Raw genomic sequence first — 17955 nt, 5'->3', positions numbered from 1 at the left:
AAGCCCTTGGGCAGCTCAGAGGAGATGAGAGGCACCAGGTTTGTGCCACCTCTGCCCAGTTACTCTGGGAGGACACAAACCAGACATCAATAAAAAGGTTCTCCTGATGCTTCACCCACGGCTGCTTCCACACAGGCAAAGGGCTGGGCTCTCTCCCAGATATCAGAACTTTGACAGAGGAAATGTTTCACTGCCGTGAACCTCCCGTGAAGAACCAGAGCAGGCACAGACTCCCCCACAGCCATGTCGTGGAGGTCACACCTTCACAGGCAGCACTGCCATTCTGTGTCCTCCTTCTCCCAAGCCAGCCAGGAATGCTTTCTGAATTTATCAGTATTCCCTCCTCTCCTCGTTATCTGACGATGCCTTTACCTCTGCCCCTGTACTCGACAACTGACCACACAACAAGAGGGTAACATTCATTCTCTCTCAGAAAACAAACAAGTCACTGACACAGTGGTTTGTGTGGCAACCAAACCAAACTTTTCACAGGGAGGGCTTCAAAGCAGAATTAAAGGCACAATGTCGAGCTGCTGCTGAAGAGCCTTCCTTTGGCTCACAGGAAAAAAGAATAAAAAAAAGTGTAGCAGTAGTTCAGCAAAAGTTTTGAACAAGAGGAAAGCCCTAGATAGCTGTCTTCAGATTCTTCACCAGGGCAAACAGTGCTTCAAGGACAAGTAGAAAAGTAGCAGCTATTTGAGGCAACTTCATTATAAAATCATTTTTAATAAGCAATCTGAACAAAGAGAGGGAGTGCTCTTGCAGAGAAGCCCCCAAGGGATCTTAAGGCTGCCCAGTAAAGTTATTAGGAGGTTACACACAGGGGACCAAACAGCTATTTTACTGGCCTCAGGGGACAGGGTTTAGTTTTCACCTGTTCTCTTTAGGCCTTGGTACTAACAGCAGATCCCATTAACCATCAGCTTCCTGAAGACTCCTGTTTTGTGAGGGAAAAGCAACGTTTACTTACTTTAGCAGACATATGAAACGCAAGGGGAAGTCAATAGCACAATGCATAATAGGTAAGTAATTATAAATCAGATCAGAAAAAAAATCATAGTGGTTTTCCCTTTAATACAATTAAGGAAAGTACCTAGAAAATGTTGAGAAATCTTTAGCAGTGACTATAAATGTAATATGGAAGGAAAGTAAAATCAGAGAAAAAGAGAAATCTAGGTCTTGGGTTCCATTAAGCTGCAAACCTTAATATGCTTGTAGAACTTTGGTGAGCAGGAGTCCTGGGATATCTGGACATCTGAGCAGCTGAAGAGCTGTCTTCTGCCCCAAAGCTGCCTCCTCATTTTTAACAAGGGATGTGTCCTTCTTAGCACCTGCTTGGAGTCAAAAACTTGAACTTAGCCCAGAGTTACTGTGCACTCACCAAAGTTCCCTGAGTCAGGATATATCTCTAGACAAACACAAGATGAGTGTAGGGATAGTCCCAGAGCTTGGTGTGGGATCTCAGATAGCAGAAGGGATGGGTTTACTTCCACCTTTGCCACCAAAGCTGCCGGTTCTTCCTGCAATTGGTTTTATTTAGTGTTAAAAACTATGAGCACACAGTTCCCACTTTCCAGCTCATGTCATTAAAATCAGTGCCTGGCTTTGTAAACATTTCTCATCTGCCAGAAATTAACTGAAAGGCTAATTTCAGTATAAGCAAGGAACATTTCACCCAAAGTTAAGGAATTCACACAGAGATGACTACTGACACAACTGGTTAGGAAAAATTATTCTAGAATAACTATCTTGGTAAATTACAAAAAGCAGAGAAACTCCCAAGTCTCAATAAAAGGGCAAATATCTTAGAGTTACAAAGGAGTCTTAGTCTACAGAGGGGTTTGATATGAGTGTTTTCTGTTAAATCTGGATATACCTTGGGTTCTGAATATATAAAATGTACTGTGCTGAACGTTATACCCAAGTACATCTATTTGCATTACAAGCAAACAGAGATAATAAAAGATGAACAAAATTAGTCCACAGGTCACTAATGGTGATGCTCTTGCTGTTGTACTACCACAATACAACCTACAAAGCACAATCAACTACACTTTTGTGCCACTGTCCTGGGTTACAAGGCAGGGACACAGAATAAAGAATTAAGTGTCAAAGTCTGTGGCAGTTCAGAGAGCAGGTACCAAGGAGGGGTAACACGCTGGAACGGGACAGTCCACACAAACCTGTCCAGGAACTGAAAACCTAGAGCTGAGCTGGCCTTGTTCTACCTCGGGAAGCAATGCAAACTATTCTATAAATATATGTTTGAGATGAAGCTGAACTTCCAACAACTCAACTGAGCAGACTGCCATGGTCTGAGGATGAGGTGCACACTTGGGACACCATTTTGCTGTAGTCTTTAATGTCTGACTCTCTTGAGCCAGAGATTTAGGAAAGAACAGTGGCAAAGTATCACAACTAAAAAGTTCCATTACCAACAATGGGAATCCTTATAACAAAGGCACGAGAGAACAGACTGGGTTGGTAGGTCTTAATCTTAAATTTCCCTGAGGGGTGAGCTGGTGCAGGTGTAGAAACTGAAGTTCTCAGCTATCCAGCATCACAACTGCCCAAAGAAACATGCCCTTTCTCTCCAAATGGTGATAATTCAGGGTCAGTGCATGGAACAGTTGTCACTTTGGGACTCAGCTCAGGGTCACTGTCCACACTATCGCTGGAAAGTTAAACCCAAGGAGCAGCTCTGAGTTTGAACAGCACCTGGTTGTTGTGGTGCAGGTGAGAGCAGCCCCTCAGGTCCCCATCTCTGCACTGACAGGTGGGTGTCACCAGGAACTGGGGCTCCCCAGTCTTTTCTGCTGTGGAACAACATTCCAAAGGATGGCAGCAGCTCCTTGGTGTGAATGGAAGGCTTGTAAAATCTGTGCATTTTGTCCTACCTTACAAATGCCAGGTAAGCAAAAGTTAATGTCCCTGGACCTCCATGCAGATATGAGCTCCAGCTATGCAATCAAACTCCTCTGAAGCTCCTAACTGTGCTCTTCACAATTCAAACAGAGAGAAAGGAGGTTCCATGACATCGTGGAGTCATTACAACATTCACCCTCTGGATACATCTGCAGGAAACCAGCCCTTACTTTGACAGGCAGCCAAGTCAAACTCAATTTAGAAAGTCAGTGCCCAGGATATAAAAATGATCTGAAGAAAAATAAGGTGAATGACTTGATAGTTGTGAGTCACAACGGTCTGGTGGAGGCCATGAAACTAATTGTATGAAGTATGGCAAGATTAAAGATGTCAGAAACTAAACACTACACATCTCAGGACTGAGCCTAACCCCAAGGCAGTAAATACTAAATGCAGGTCCTTTGCAGCCCTTTGTTTCACAGAATTTCAGATCCTTGTCATCACTGACACCAGGATGCCTCTCTGAACTTGCAAAAGGCTGAAGTTGTGCATCAAAGTCACCATTCACTTGGAGCACTTTTCTATTCAGGGCATGAAACATGGGAGGAAGAGGGTTCTATTACAAATATTAGTGTAAATTAAATGATCAGAGAAGAATCTAAAAGTCAGTCATATCTTTCTTGAGTCAAAAAAGAACTGAAAGACCAGAAGTCCCACTTTGAATGGAAGCTGAGACAGGACTTGTCCTCTACCATCTGACAGTTAAGAGCACATTTATCTGAAGTGAAGGTTACCCTAACAAATAGCCATGTGAGCCCAAGAGAATAGTGCTACAAACAGACAGAAGGCATGAATTTTAACTTCAGAAGCCTGTTTAATCCTAAACTTTAACTAAGAAAAGAACTGCATTTTGGGGTGGATAACATTTATCCCCTCAGAGCTGTTTGGCAGAGTATCAGGCTCCTTGTTTAAAAGTGGCAGGTTTTGTGATGTTTAGACTCTGACAAAGACAGAATGTGGAGAAGCAGCCAATGAAATAGAATTAGTTGTAGCAAGAAGGATGAAAACCTCTCAGATTTTATTGAGATAGCTGCATCATGGAAGAGCTGCATTTCTTCAGCACTGTATGTGTGCAGATACTGAACTGCTGTTGGATTCAGAAAGGGCCTGAGCACCTGTGAGCAGCACAGGAGTTCCATTTCAGGACACTTGTCACAGACTAATGCTGAGAAGGGGCTAAAACATATCCCAAAACTCAAACAATAAACCCAGGAACAACTAAGTTGTGGAGACAGGTCACCACCAATTTCAAAACCTGCAAAATTAAAACAGCTGTTAGTTGAAGTCTGAAAGGGATTAATGTTTGAAACTTATCATGTATCAAACTTTCTGGCATTTATATTAAAAAATATTTTTTCTCCACTGATTTTTTTTCACTTCTCCACTCATTTTCTCCACTCCATTTCTTCCTCCCTAATTAAATCAAAAGGTCATTAGAAATAAGTGGCAGTTTACAGTCAGTCAACACCCTCATATGCCACATATAAATTTGGAATAAGACAACTCTATCCATATTTCTAAACATCAGTGCAGGCAATGTACATACAATACACAAAGAGTTTGCAAGAATGCTTTTTGAAATTTTTTTGCACAAATCCTACTCTATGTAACAATTTGGCTAAGTTAAATACACAGGTACAAGGTGATAGGCAAACTCTAGATTGTCTTGATACACAGACTCTCTTTCCCAGTCATTTGTAGTTGTTAACAACTGAAATTTGAATTGTAATTTTTGCGTTTAGGTGCTTATATAATTTTGTTTTCCTGAATCATTCCAAAACTCTGAATTTTTTTTCCTACTTCTTCTATTCAATAATAATAAAAAAAAATCTATGCAACAATGGAAAAACATGTTTATTGTGCATGATGCTGAAGTGCCAAAGATGCACAATTTACATTAATTCCTGCTCTCTGAGAATTTGTCATAACAGGAATGAATTCTAAAAGAACCTCAACCAAAACTGAATGAAGCCTCATACATATTTGCCTGCAAACATAGCTTGCATTTTCATCAAGCCAATAACAGCATATTGCTCCTTCTATTTTAATCCCTTCTTAATGGGCAAGCTTATCTTCCCATTATTCAGGCAACTTTTCTGTTCATGCTTCAGCAATCGCATGACAACTGATTAACAAATCAGGGAATTACTCCTTGACAGTTCTCTTAGAAAAGCACAGAGTTCTCAACACCAAAGACACTGGTCCCTAATTTCTGCCTGCTCTGGAGGTGTGTGGTGAGGAGTCAATGAACACATCTTTTCTTCATCAGAGGCCTGAAACGACTTCAGCTGAGACACACAGCACCACCCCAGCCCATCAGCACCACCCCAGCCCATCAGCCTGGCCTGCCTTCAGATGCATTTCCTACGCTCTTCAGGGCTGTGCTTGCTATTTGACCTTCCCTAGGAAAGGATGAGTGCTGGAGCTGGAGCTGGGGCTCCTGCAGCAGGTCAGTCCTGGCACTGCTGTGCACAGCACAGGGTGGTTGCAGGTGATTTCCCGGGGGAATGGTACAAACCACCATGGACAGCATCAGCCTCCAACAGGAGAGGCCAGGACTGGGCTGGCACAATCCCCAAACTGCTCCCCAGTTCTAGAGAGGGTGCTCCAGGCCAGGGCTGAGCTCAAGGCAAGGCTGTGCAAGGGAGCTGTGTGTGCAGTGCCTGGCCTGTGGGTAACAGAGCACTTCAGTCCCCAGTCCCAGCAGCTCAAATATTCACCAAAAACACAAGGAAGGGTCAAACTCCACGCCCAGGCTCCTGCCTGTAGCTCCCACTAAGTGCAATGGAAACCTCATATGCCTTCAGCCAAAGAGGATCTGACCCTAAGAACACTTTAAGCAGCAAGCCCACCTAAGCAGAGCAGGACCATCATGATCTAAAAGTCTGAGGCATTTAGAGTTTGCTTCAATACTCGTACAAATCAAATTTCTCATTTGAAGTTCTTAAATCAATTTTGTAACTCTGTGCAGTGAGAATTCATAATCTCAAGTAAGATTTTTCATTACATGAATATTATAAAACCAGGAATGAAATAAGAATAAAAACCATGTAAGAATAAATGAAATAAGAATAAAAACCATACTTTGCACCACCCCTTTAACCCTGGAAGCTGCAATGAACATACTTCAAATGCATGATCCTGTTAAAATGCATATATATTTGTCAATTTTGTGCAGCCTACCACCTGTTTTGTTAGGGGGCTTCCATGAATTAATAGCCTCGGTTTTGCCTACTCCTGTTTCAGATCCTGGGCAAGTACAGTTCTTGCACTACCAGATTTCCAAACCTCCACAGCATCCAAAGCATCTCAACGCATGTCCGGCTACAAATCGTAACATTTTCTTGGAACTGTGCTTTTAACTCACTGCAGGGGAGATGAGAGTTGATCTCCAGTAATGATGTCTTTGAAGAAGATTTGGAATAAATGTGTATGTAAGTAAATGCCCACATCCACAGACATTTCCAAGGCTGCCACTTCTGAGGACTGTTTGTTTATAAGGTTGAGAGCAAAACAGTAACCTCCTGGTTTCCATCCAGCTCCTTCAGCACAAGCACTGAATGATTTATCTTACAGACTCATGCATAGGAAGGGACAGAAGGCTTTCAGTTCAATAATATATTTTAGCTTGAATCATACTGCATATATATCAGACATAAAAACATAACCATTCTTATCTGTATTTTCTGGATGTGTTAATTATCAGCTGTAAGGTATATAGACCAGAGCCAGGAATTCTGCCTTTCCTCACAACTTTCTTTTCCTGCCCTCTGACTTCACACATGTGCCAGTAACACACACACACATTGTATCTCCGACAACATTCTGGCTGAGGACTGAAACCACTCTAAAGCAGAAAACCCACCAGCATTTTTAAAATGGAGCCTTCTCAGACCAGCCCAACACCTACTAGTCTGAGCACCACAGCACAGCCTAACAAACTCCATTCCTAAGAGAAGGCCAAATCAAAAGATATTACTTACATGTATGAGTCTTCTTTGTTACAGAAATACCTGTAGGGAAGAAATAACACCAACGTTAGCAAAGCCACCACTGGATAAATTCTTTTGACATGTATTTCACCATTAATCTATTTTATCAGACACACAGCAGCCACTCTAAAAGAGGAATGAAAATTGCCATGATTTGTGCATTGAAGGTGGAAGGATCTCCCCTCTCTGAGTGCAGACTTTAATGGTATATTTTCTCCTCATACCTCACCTATAAAGGTTTCAACACGTATTGCTTCAGTAGATACCCATCTACCCTGTCTGTGCTGCTGCTTTACAACTGAGGCTGATGCACCAAGAAGATATCAGCAGCACTATATGGAAGCCCCCTTTTATTTTCCACGGTTAAGGATTTTCCCACACTCCTATTAGGTGGTGCACATTAAACCACCCAGACAGAACGGATTTGAGCGGCGCAACAATTCCTGTTATTAAGTTGGAGTAGTTCCTTGATGGCAAGCTGTAGCTTATGCTCATTAAAACCAAATGAACAGCTCTCTCAACGTGAGTATTACTGCCATAATTCCAAGCCAGATGCAAGTATCTCCGAGCTGTTAAATACATAATTTCTGCAGTAATAAAGATGTTTTTATGCTAGACAGGCATGTGGCGGCAACCACCAGCGATGGGCCAGTGCCAGTGAAACTGGAGAGGCATTTTAAAGAAAGCAACAGAGTGAACAGAATGAGGCAAAATTCATAATACCAAACAGAGATAAAATTAACTCTGTTAAATGTCATTGGAATTCATGCTTGAATACAAACAATATTGTCTCCACTTTAGCAGATAACTGGTGACGTACTCAGACCCCTCAGTATTTAAGCTTCACTCTCCTTGGGGGGAATTTTATGAGAAGAGAAAGAGGTTACTGGAAGCAGTACAAGTATTTGAAACATTTCATTTGTGATTAAGGCCTGTAATGAAATTTTAGAATTGGAATTGTTTGGCTTACTGCTCATGAAAGAGTGAGACCTGAATCTCCTCTGCTACCCTCCAATTCCTTCTACCACCTCTTCCAAAACAAATTACTATGGAAAAAAAAAAGGCTTTTATTTCAGGCTTCTTGGTTGTGGAACATCTCGGGGAGGCAGTGAGTTTTAACAATAAAAACATAGGTACCTTATTTGCAAATTTAGAGCCAACTTCCAAAGCCAACAGTTTTCAAACTATTAATGTTTTTGATAGATCCAGAAATCCCTAAAGCCAACCCCAAACAGGCAGCCATCAAGTTTGACATAATTGTCATGAGGGTTTTTTTTAAAATTGCATTTGTGTAGCTATTGCCCTTTTGGTTTGGAACTACCAGGCTCTACAAGTGTGAGCACTGGAAGCTTTCTTTTCCCTGAAAAGCTGAGAGGCTCCAGGCTTTGGGAAGAGAAGTTCTGATAGTTCCTCTGGGCAATTTTGTAAATGTGAGACACTGGTAAGCAATTTACAAAAATCAGCATACTAGAACTTGATTATGTATATGGATTAATTTAAATAGAAAGGTCCTGCCAAAACGTGCACATTCCTCATGCACAGAATTAAAATTATAGCCACAAAGTGCAGAGCCAAGGTAAGCACTGAGAACAAAAGAAAAATAAGCATAACAAAAATAAAACCTTTCAGTTAGATAAGTAGCTACTAAGGGGGGAAAGTTCATCCTTTAAACTGGTAATTTGTAAGAGCAAGGTTTCTTGGCTTTTCATTGCAGTGCAATCCTTACTCAGAGCAGGGGACAGGACAGGACAGGACAGGACAGGGGGTGTCACTCAGAGCTGACACTGTGACAGGAACAAAAGCCCAGGGCAAGGAGAGGGTCAGAGGGATCTGAAGCACCTCCATCAAAATGCACCAACAATACCTGTGCACCCTTTGATACCAGTGCAAAAACCTCTCTGTAGGGTTTTCCTGAATCTCTGCCTTACCCTTTGAATTTGAAATGAAAGCTGCTGCTGGAATATTGGCTCTTCCTCCAAGGAGGAGCATTTGTGCTGCTGTTTGACTGCTCAAGTCACCACTGAGCAGCACGTCCAGCTCCTGACAGCAGCTTCACCCTCACAAACTGCCCTGACATCCCCTGGGCAGACACACTCACCCCACCCTTGCCTATCTGGCCAATTCCTACGATTTTAAGGAGGTTTTAGGGAATGGAAACGCAGAGAAAAAGGTCTTAAATCCGAACACCATTTGCAAAACTTCCTCTCCCAACGCTCGTGCTAATAAATGGATACAGCAGTGCTCTTTCAGCATTATGGGAGCCATATGTGTGCTTTTCTCAGAAAATAATGCTCTCTGTAAAATCACTTTGAACAGAAAGTGCTTATGCTGTCACTTCTGATTACTCACAGCCTCTTCACAATGGGATGTGCCACAGCACAAAACAGACTTAGCTGTATTCGCTGACTGAGGGCCTCCTTCCCCTGCTACATGAAACACTCATGGAAATATCAGTGCTTATATTTTTCTACCTAATTTTTTTTTTTTGATGTGAGACGTGTCGTGGGTTTTTCCAATCAGATGTTTCCACAATAATTACCGATTACTATCTCGTCAGACCTTTTAGCTGTTTTATGCAGATATTTTTAGATAACCTTTTAAAACAGCAGCTTAGAGGTAGGTATTTTTGCATCTTCTTCATCATTCCACTGGTGGTTGCATCGAAAGCAAAGCATTTTGCTTTGAGCTGTGGTTTTAAAGTAACTAACTGCAATCTGGTGGAACAAGGATAAATGTTGCCAGTGAGTTCAACAGGATTAGGTTTAAATTAATCAGGAACCTCCACTGATGTTAAAGCGAGTTATGATTTTTTTAAGAAGCCTTCCCTTTCACACAGGTAACTTTTAGTGACTAGAAAAACTGAGCAAAAAATGTAACAGCATATCCAAACAGTTACCTAAATTAGATACATTATAACGAGTGCTTTAAATATAAATATTGAGTATGCAACACTGCCATCAGTTTTAGTTTTAATGCAGGAAGCCAATGACTCTGCTATTCAGAACATTCAAGGTAGATAATAATATCCTAGAAATGAGCGTATTGTGGAAAAAAAAATCAGTCTGAAAACCACTTAATGTAAAAAAAGGGGAGTTACAAGATCTCTGGCTCTCTCTGTGCCAGGGCTGCATCCCACTCGTGTATATGTTCGAATGCCTTTCCTATGAGCTGCATGCAAAAAGTTTTATGCAGACAACTCATCAGTTCTTTTGAAACCACCAGGATCTCCTATGAAACTAATTCTGCAAGTTCAACATACATCAAGTAATTTTCTTCCCAACTGGGATTGCTGTCATTTGTAAATGTTTCTGGGACTGGACCACCAGTTTAAGTAGATTTGAGTAGACACTATTTAATGAAATCTAAACCCAATACACCACTGAAAGACAAAGATTTATTTTTAATGAGTAGAGCATAAAGAACCTACTGATTCCTTTCAAAATGTTACTTCATATAAAATCCCATTTTTTAATGGGCTTCATTCCCAAATGTGATGGACTGGAGAAATATGTGACCAGTCGCCACTATTAGCACTGTCCTACACAGCCAGCTTTCCATTCTCATTTAACAACAAATGCAAAAAAAGCAGAAAGAGAGGAAGAAACAACACTATAGCTTCAGTGTTGCTAATACAGAAAGACTTCCTGACTTAACCAGCCAGACTTCAAAGTAAAGCAAAGGAAATGTCATGAAAATACCACAATCTATCAGTGCCATGGTTATCAGTGAGTGAAAGTTTCAGTATTACAGTTATCACAGAATGTATCACTTCCGCAGTGCAATCTGACATTCCTGATCAACACCAAATCTCAAACAAATTAACAGCTCACACTTTTCATCCCTGCCATTGCCATGCAATGCTCTGGGCAACGACAATCGATTTCTGCACAATGAAAGGACTTCATCCACCACCCCCTCTCCCCCCCCACCACCGGCCCGTAATTTGCCATGATGGGTGGTATTTACAAAAATAGCCTGCTGGATGCAATGAACTTTGAAAAGAGTATCTGCCAACAGAGACAGGATATTCTTTTGCAAGCAGTTAGCCCGACTGACCTTCACTAGCCAACTTCAAATAGAGATAACAATGTCTTCAAGTACAAAAAGAGACTCAGATATTTTATACATCATAAGCTATTTCTCACAGTTGCCCATCCAAATAAAGCAGCATAATGAAACACTGCTTACTCTGTGAACCCAGATCCCTGCTGCTGTTGTACAGTTGTCAACTTCCCACATTTCAAGGGGAAAACACACTTTGATGTGCAGAAAGATAAGTAAAAAGTCCCCTGTCTGGCAGAATACATTACTCTGCAAAATATCAAAGGAGGATATTCTTGAGTGCAATTTTCTTAAACCTCCAAGAAAACTCTTCCTCAGAAGTTTGTGAGGATAAACACACGTATTACCGGCAGAGCTCAGCACTAATCTCTGGGACCTCTGTAAAGCACCAGTGCTTCCCTTTGCTGTGCCTTTTGTGCCCAAATCAGGTGATTAACACTGCCCTGACAGCTGTAAATCTCGGTAGATGCCCTGTGTATACGATGCTTTGCTCATGTGGGGGTGTGTATCAATACATGTATTTTTTCCCCACTTTTTTCTCCCCTCCCCTCAAGCCAGCATTAGGGCTCCAGCACGTTTTGCAACTTGGACATTTTAGGATGGATTGGAAATCTTGGGGGAGGAGGGGGGGGGGGAAAGAAGTTAAAATTTTAAACTAAGCCTCCTGCCTGACATATTGTGTAAAATCAGAAAGAAAATATATCACAACCTTAGATCCCACTGTGTTTCATCCTGTCACTCCACTTCTTTGTTACTGCCACCACACAAAGGTAGCAATTGTGGTGGAATATTATATGCAACACTCGGGCACTTGCAGAGAACCTACCAAGGCAGAATAATACATTTGAGTGTATTCAGAAAGGAGCTCATCCTTTCAGGAACTTTAATAATGGTTTCTGGTAAAGCCTGTGCAGATCTCTGGCTTGAAGGAGTTCTGTGATCTTTGGGGGCCATTGTTTACTGTGACCCAGGTGACACAACACACACACAGGTGCTGCAAACACCACTTAAGGGAATTTAATCAAACAAAATGATGTTGCAAACCAGTGTCCTTCCCTAGGACAGAAGAGCTGCTAATGATGACCAGCACACACTACTGAAAGTACTCCAAGTAATTCCAATATTTTGTTTCCAAAATTGTTAGGGGACATTAATGCTTATAGTTCACTCAGGAAAAAATGAAATTACGTGCCAGGGTAGCATGGACCAAGGACAACATCCACTAGGCATGTCAGGACAAGGAAGCTTTCCATAATTATGATCCCCCCCTCCCCCCCCCAAAAAAAATCCTCAGCTTCAAATATGACAATGTGATTTTTAATGTAATATTCCAGTTTTTCCCTGACTTGTTCACAGCTTTTCTTGATAAGGAAAGATCTCACTATGTGAAACCAGGTGTTTTCAGCAGGCCTAGCTCAATCATGTTCTCAACCCCACAGGTATATAACAAAGTCACAGGAATCAAGACTGACTTAAGTGTTTCAGTACTGAAAAAAACCCAACCTTGATCTCCTACCATCCACAATTGTTTCTTGTACCTAAAGTCTATGAAAGAAATTTTCAGAGTTGTATTTCTGAGGTGTTTCTGTAGCATTACTTCTCGAATCACACATGGTTATATCAGAAGCAGCCACAGAAGATTCTCAGTTTTTTTACTTTTTGCTCAAATATATTTGAAATAAACAGATTAAAAAATTTTAATTTTTTAAAAGAGTTTTTAAAAAAGTGTTTCAACCTTATTTTACTGAGATAGTTGGCTTTTTTAGCCATTGCAACTCAGACTGGCTTCCTGACTCTGAGAGTGACTTTCTGCATCATCTAGCCATTTTATGACTTCATTTTTCAGCAGCTGACAGCCTCCCCACCTTTAAAACCAGAGTAGTACCTGTGAAAACATGAATACAAATGACTGTAATTCTTTCAAAGTTACAGAGTATTCATAAGAGAGAAATCACCACTATCCTGAGTTATTTGTCATCTGCACAACTGACAGCTAAAAGAATTCCCTGCTCTTTCTAGATTTTTCCCAAATCAAAAATTCTTAGCAGATTCCAAATTGATATCAAACTTTTGGTGCCCAAAACTGCTCCAGAAGAAACAATAATTTAAGAAAAAAATTCAAGACTCAAGTGTCCATGTTTCAGGCTGAGATAATGACACTGTTGCTGTTACAGATGCACTTGCTGTCAGCCCACATTTAAAATACTAACTTCTGATTGATATTGAAAAAACCATTTCCCCATAATATCATTCTGGACAACTGAGCACATGCAACTCCTTGTTTCAAATCTTCCTATAAATGATCAGTTCTGAGCTGTATGAAAACTCCAAATTAACAGTAATTTGATGCCAGATGGAAGAGTTGTGGCTCTCACACACACAGACAGTTCCTCAGCACTGGCATCACGTGTGACCGCTGGCACAGAGTGCTGACCTTGTTTGGGTTTTTGTCTGATGAGAGATTAAATATTGGACAAATATTAGAAAATTACAAACAAAATTCTTATTTTAAGGATGTAAATTGTAAAGATGGTGAACTTTAACCATTTCTTCCTTTTTTGTACAACCTCCCTGACAGTCCCTCTCATTCTTTTGCCCTTGCAAATAAACAGCGCCTTAGATTAGGAGAAATTAAATGAAGAGTCTCCATTAAATAACCATAATGTTCTTACATGACAGATGTTGCCAGAGCACAGACTAAATATCCATCCCACATTTACACTGTATTCCACACATTAAATTCAGATAGTTCAGAGCTGTAGGTAAGACTGAGTTTTCAGCAGGAGTATTTTTAGGAAAACCACACATTAGCTTTGTATTAATGACTATTTGTTACACAACTGACCAAGCAAATCTCAGAGCAGAGATTTCCAAATAGTCTTGCAGAGCAATGCAGTTACACTGACAGAACCCAGCAGAACCCACAAAGTTGCACAAATCCAAGCAAGCCCCTCCAGCCCTTAAACAGACTACAAGGTGTAAGGAGAGCCAACACTTCTTAAAAACTGTCAGGGACTTTCTTAGTATTGAATTTTCACCTGAACTGGGAGCCTTCCTGCTTTTTTCCAGGGTTTATCAGTGACAGAAGAGCTTTGCCATGAGCGCGGCAGGCACCACCCCTGCAGGCAGGACACCTCCCTCCCGGTGACATCCACACAACAGTCTCCTTCGGCCACAGGCTCTTTCCTACAGCACACTCACAGGAACAATTCCTTGAACTTGCACTGGATGTATGGGCAAGAAGCTCTGTAATGTGTGCAGTTCCCTGAGAGGAATCAATCATAGTCATGTAGGTTGGAAAAGACCTCCAAGTTCACTGCCCTGACACTGCCAGGTCAGCACTGGACCAGGCCCTGGATGTCAGTCCCCACAGCTGCACCTGCCCACCACTGCATTCACTGACTACCATTGTCTCTGCCTTAGTGTCATCTTGGACAAGGAAGATGTCCCAGCAGATGTGAACCATTAAACGAGGAGCACCATTTTTGCCAACTCCCTGCTTGCTGGTGCCAGGAGGAGTCAAACAGCAGCAAGTTTGGCACGTGCACACACCCATACACACACACACACCCCCATACCCATACACCCATACACACACCCATACACACATCCATACAGCCATACATCCATACACACACACACACAACCCATACACACACACATACACACACACATACACACCCCTACACACACACACACACGTGTGTGCTGGAGACCCCGTGGCCCACAGCACTGCACAGGCAGTGTATGGCTTCTGTCCTCCACTTGGAAGCGAAAAATTACATTTCACTTGACTGCTCTCCCAGACACCTCATCCTGAAGATACTTCTCGAGCCATTTCAAAGCACCATTTCACTTCAACATTGCGCTCTCTGTTCTCCTCGAAGCCTTTCAGGCTTGTCTTAATCAAGATTCCTGCCAACCAAACACTGAAAAGCATGAACCCGGCCTCCAAGAGTTCACGGTGTTTCCATAAAATCCAGAACACTGTCAAGCTACAAATAAAAACCGAGGGTGGGAGCTGCCTTCCTGTGCGTTACCTCAGGCCAACCGCACATGGAAACTGTCCTGAGAGCACAACTGAAACTCTCCGAGAGGCCCAGGACTGAGATACCGGCTGAGATAGCAACCACAGGGCTGAGCAGTCCTGATTACAGCAATTCTCACCTAGAGAAATCCCTCCGAGATGGCAGATAACAAAGATAAAAGAAGCCTCAATGCCCCAATTCTGTGCCTTCAGGTACCCAGAACTGATGTGAACATCTTCACAGAGCTCTTTCAGGTATGCAAACAAAACCAAAATGAAACAAAATAAACGGTCAAAGGGCGAGCTGGAGTCCTTGTTAGTCACAATTGGTGCAAGAAGAATTCATTATTTAAGAACACTGCAACGTTAAACACATTGCACGACGATCTCAAATTATCTGATGGATATTCTTTCGTCAGGGAGGGGAATAGAATCAGTTCCTATTTAGAACATACATAAGATAAAATGGTAGATTATTTTTCCTATTATTATACCCTATATTATCTTCCAATAAACCCTGTTGCATTTAATACATCCATTTATCTTCTATGCTCTCACTGACACTACAGGTGTCAACCAACAAAATCTCTCAGTATTTCTGTGACCAAAAAACCTGTTCACGAGTTGTCCATAAGTGGAATATGATCATAAAACTCTGGGAGATGTATACATTCCCGAAACACATTTCTTTAACTCATGAGTTAGTGATCCACTCAGTTCCTGAAGCCACATGCAGGGAAGGTTGGTGCTGCGGTGGGGCCACCACACTGCATCCACAGAATGAATGACTGAAGGGTCAGGCATCCAGCACCGAGTGATACCAGGAACAGATGCTCACCAGCCTCAGAACCCAGCCTTGCTGAGCATTAAGACTTTTGAAATACCATTAATACGACACGTTTTACAGGATGTGAGTGCATTCTGGAAAGCATTCTCCTGCATTAGCTACACAATTCTCACTCAGCTGCCCTCTCCGGAGCTTATTTTCCAGTCTAATTAAAACTATTAAAAGTCATCACTCACAGATGTCTGTACACACCCTGTAAGTACCTTTGGCCAGTTCTGTCTCTTACAATTACACAGCATTTCTTTGTCTTTCTTTTGGAGAAGTATCAGCATTGTAATGTCAGTTCTTTCCATCGTCCAGATTTCCACTTAGTGCTTTAAAATTCACATAATATTACCTCACTAGAGATGGGAGCTGTTTGTCAGTCTGACAGCAAGCCCCAAGGATTCTCCACGTGAAAGGAAACAAATTATATAGCATGTTTTGAAGTATACTTTCACAGGAATACATGGGTTTAAGTGATTGCGTGCATGTACCTCTTTCTCTAATATTACAATGAAATTTAAAAATAAGTGAAAAGGATAGAAGCGTTTTGGACCTCAGGAATTTCAAATTTACATCTATGCATTCATCCTCTTTTTTACAAGAGCTTAAACCAACACTGGCATAGAAAATACTTGGTTAGTAGATATGCTGCAAGGTGACCTGATGGTTACTTACATCCAGGTATTCTCCCTCCTGTGGATCTAAGTCAAATATGTTCACTTCTCTGAGGAATAACCATGAAAAGAGAGAGCGTTCAGGATGAGTTCTCACAAATAAGCAAAATTTGCCTAATTAAAAAGCACAGATAACAATTCTTCCTGTGAGACATTAAATTTGTACACTCATCAGTAGAAGACATTACCATCTACGATTCATCCAGGTATTCAAAGCAGAGCAATTGTTTTGTGTGGCCAAACAAAAACGCTACTTGTTGCTGTCTCTTGAAGCCAGTGGTGACTGCACATGGCAGGCAATTTCTGGGAAATGGAAGTTTTCATGAAAACACAGTGTTGGGCATGAAGAAGGTTCTTAACCCATGGCAAAACAAATTGTGAGCTTCACAGAGATTTAACTGTTGGATACAGTGAGGACAACGGACAAATATTATTATCAGTATTGCAAAGCTGCCAGTGCCAACGAGAAGAGCACCCTGGCTACTGAGTTTTTCCTGTAGCACATTCCAAGGACTTTGAGCAGTTCCTACTCTTCTTCTTTGGTCCACTTTGTGGTGACGGTCACTTCTAGTGACAAGCAGATGCATCCCTGGATGTTCAACATACAGCTCTGATGGCAGTGGAAAGAGGCTGGTCAGGTTGTAAAACTGGGATGCAAAAGGATGCAGGGAAGTCCCAGAGTAACTGGAAGTCGCTGTATATTTTCTGTGAAGGATGGCATTTTGAGCAGCACAATCCCCCCGACACGGCACAGCTCTGGCTCCTGCTCTGAGCTGAAGGAGTGGCACGGGGGAAGGACACTACCAAGTGATTTATCAACCCCATTTGCTCTGACATACCAGTCGCTCTGGGACATCTCCAATCCAAATATAGCCACAAGAAAGTCCCGGCTAACTTTTGAGAACAAGCAGGAATATCACACAAGGTGATACGCTTGCAGGCTACAAGCACTTTTTTTGTGGTTAATTCCTTCTCTAACTTATAATCAGTCTCTGCTACTGCATTTTATCAAGTAGCTTCTGTGACTGACCATAGGTAGAGCTGTAATGTTTGCAAAGATGAGAGGAATTCAGGCAAAAACCAAACTAGCAAACAATCAATCAACCAAAGACAATGACATTCAGGCAAGCCCAGAATGCTGAGATTCATCCCACACTATAAAGCAGGCAATTCTACCACGTTTTTTGTGTTTTCCTTGGTGTTACCAGGTTGGCTGTTTTGCAGCACCTCACATCATCAAGTTAGTGCTTATATATATATATATCCTCCCAACCCAAACACTATCTGCAGTTCACAGATTAAGAAACAGAAACGAAGCAGTTACGTAACTCCAAGCCATGTATTTCTGATCTGGGCTGCCTGGCTCATGGCAGCAATCTTAATTCAAAAACTCCCCAAGCAAGAATGTTCTCGCTGCATCTTTCACAATCAGTTCATGACTTC

The 17955-nt window shown here is 41.7% G+C and overlaps 1 protein-coding gene across 3 annotated transcripts in view; it reads right to left on the bottom strand.

Moving 5' to 3' along the window:
• Positions 1–17955, bottom strand: part of RORA (RAR related orphan receptor A) — a 353466-nt gene that overhangs the window by 104057 nt on the left and 231454 nt on the right. For all 3 annotated transcript variants that reach the window (XM_017816916.1, XM_017816919.1, XM_017816917.1), the window contains exon 2: positions 6909–6938. In XM_017816916.1, coding sequence (XP_017672405.1) covers positions 6909–6938 — 30 coding nt within the window. The remainder of the gene's footprint in view (positions 1–6908; positions 6939–17955) is intronic.

This window comes from Lepidothrix coronata, unplaced genomic scaffold (assembly GCF_001604755.1).
Source record: "Lepidothrix coronata isolate B3197 unplaced genomic scaffold, Lepidothrix_coronata-1.0 Scaffold58, whole genome shotgun sequence".
Classification (NCBI taxonomy): domain Eukaryota; kingdom Metazoa; phylum Chordata; class Aves; order Passeriformes; family Pipridae; genus Lepidothrix; species Lepidothrix coronata.
Note: the sequence above shows the minus strand (reverse complement) of the source record. Positions and strands in the feature narration are given on the sequence as shown.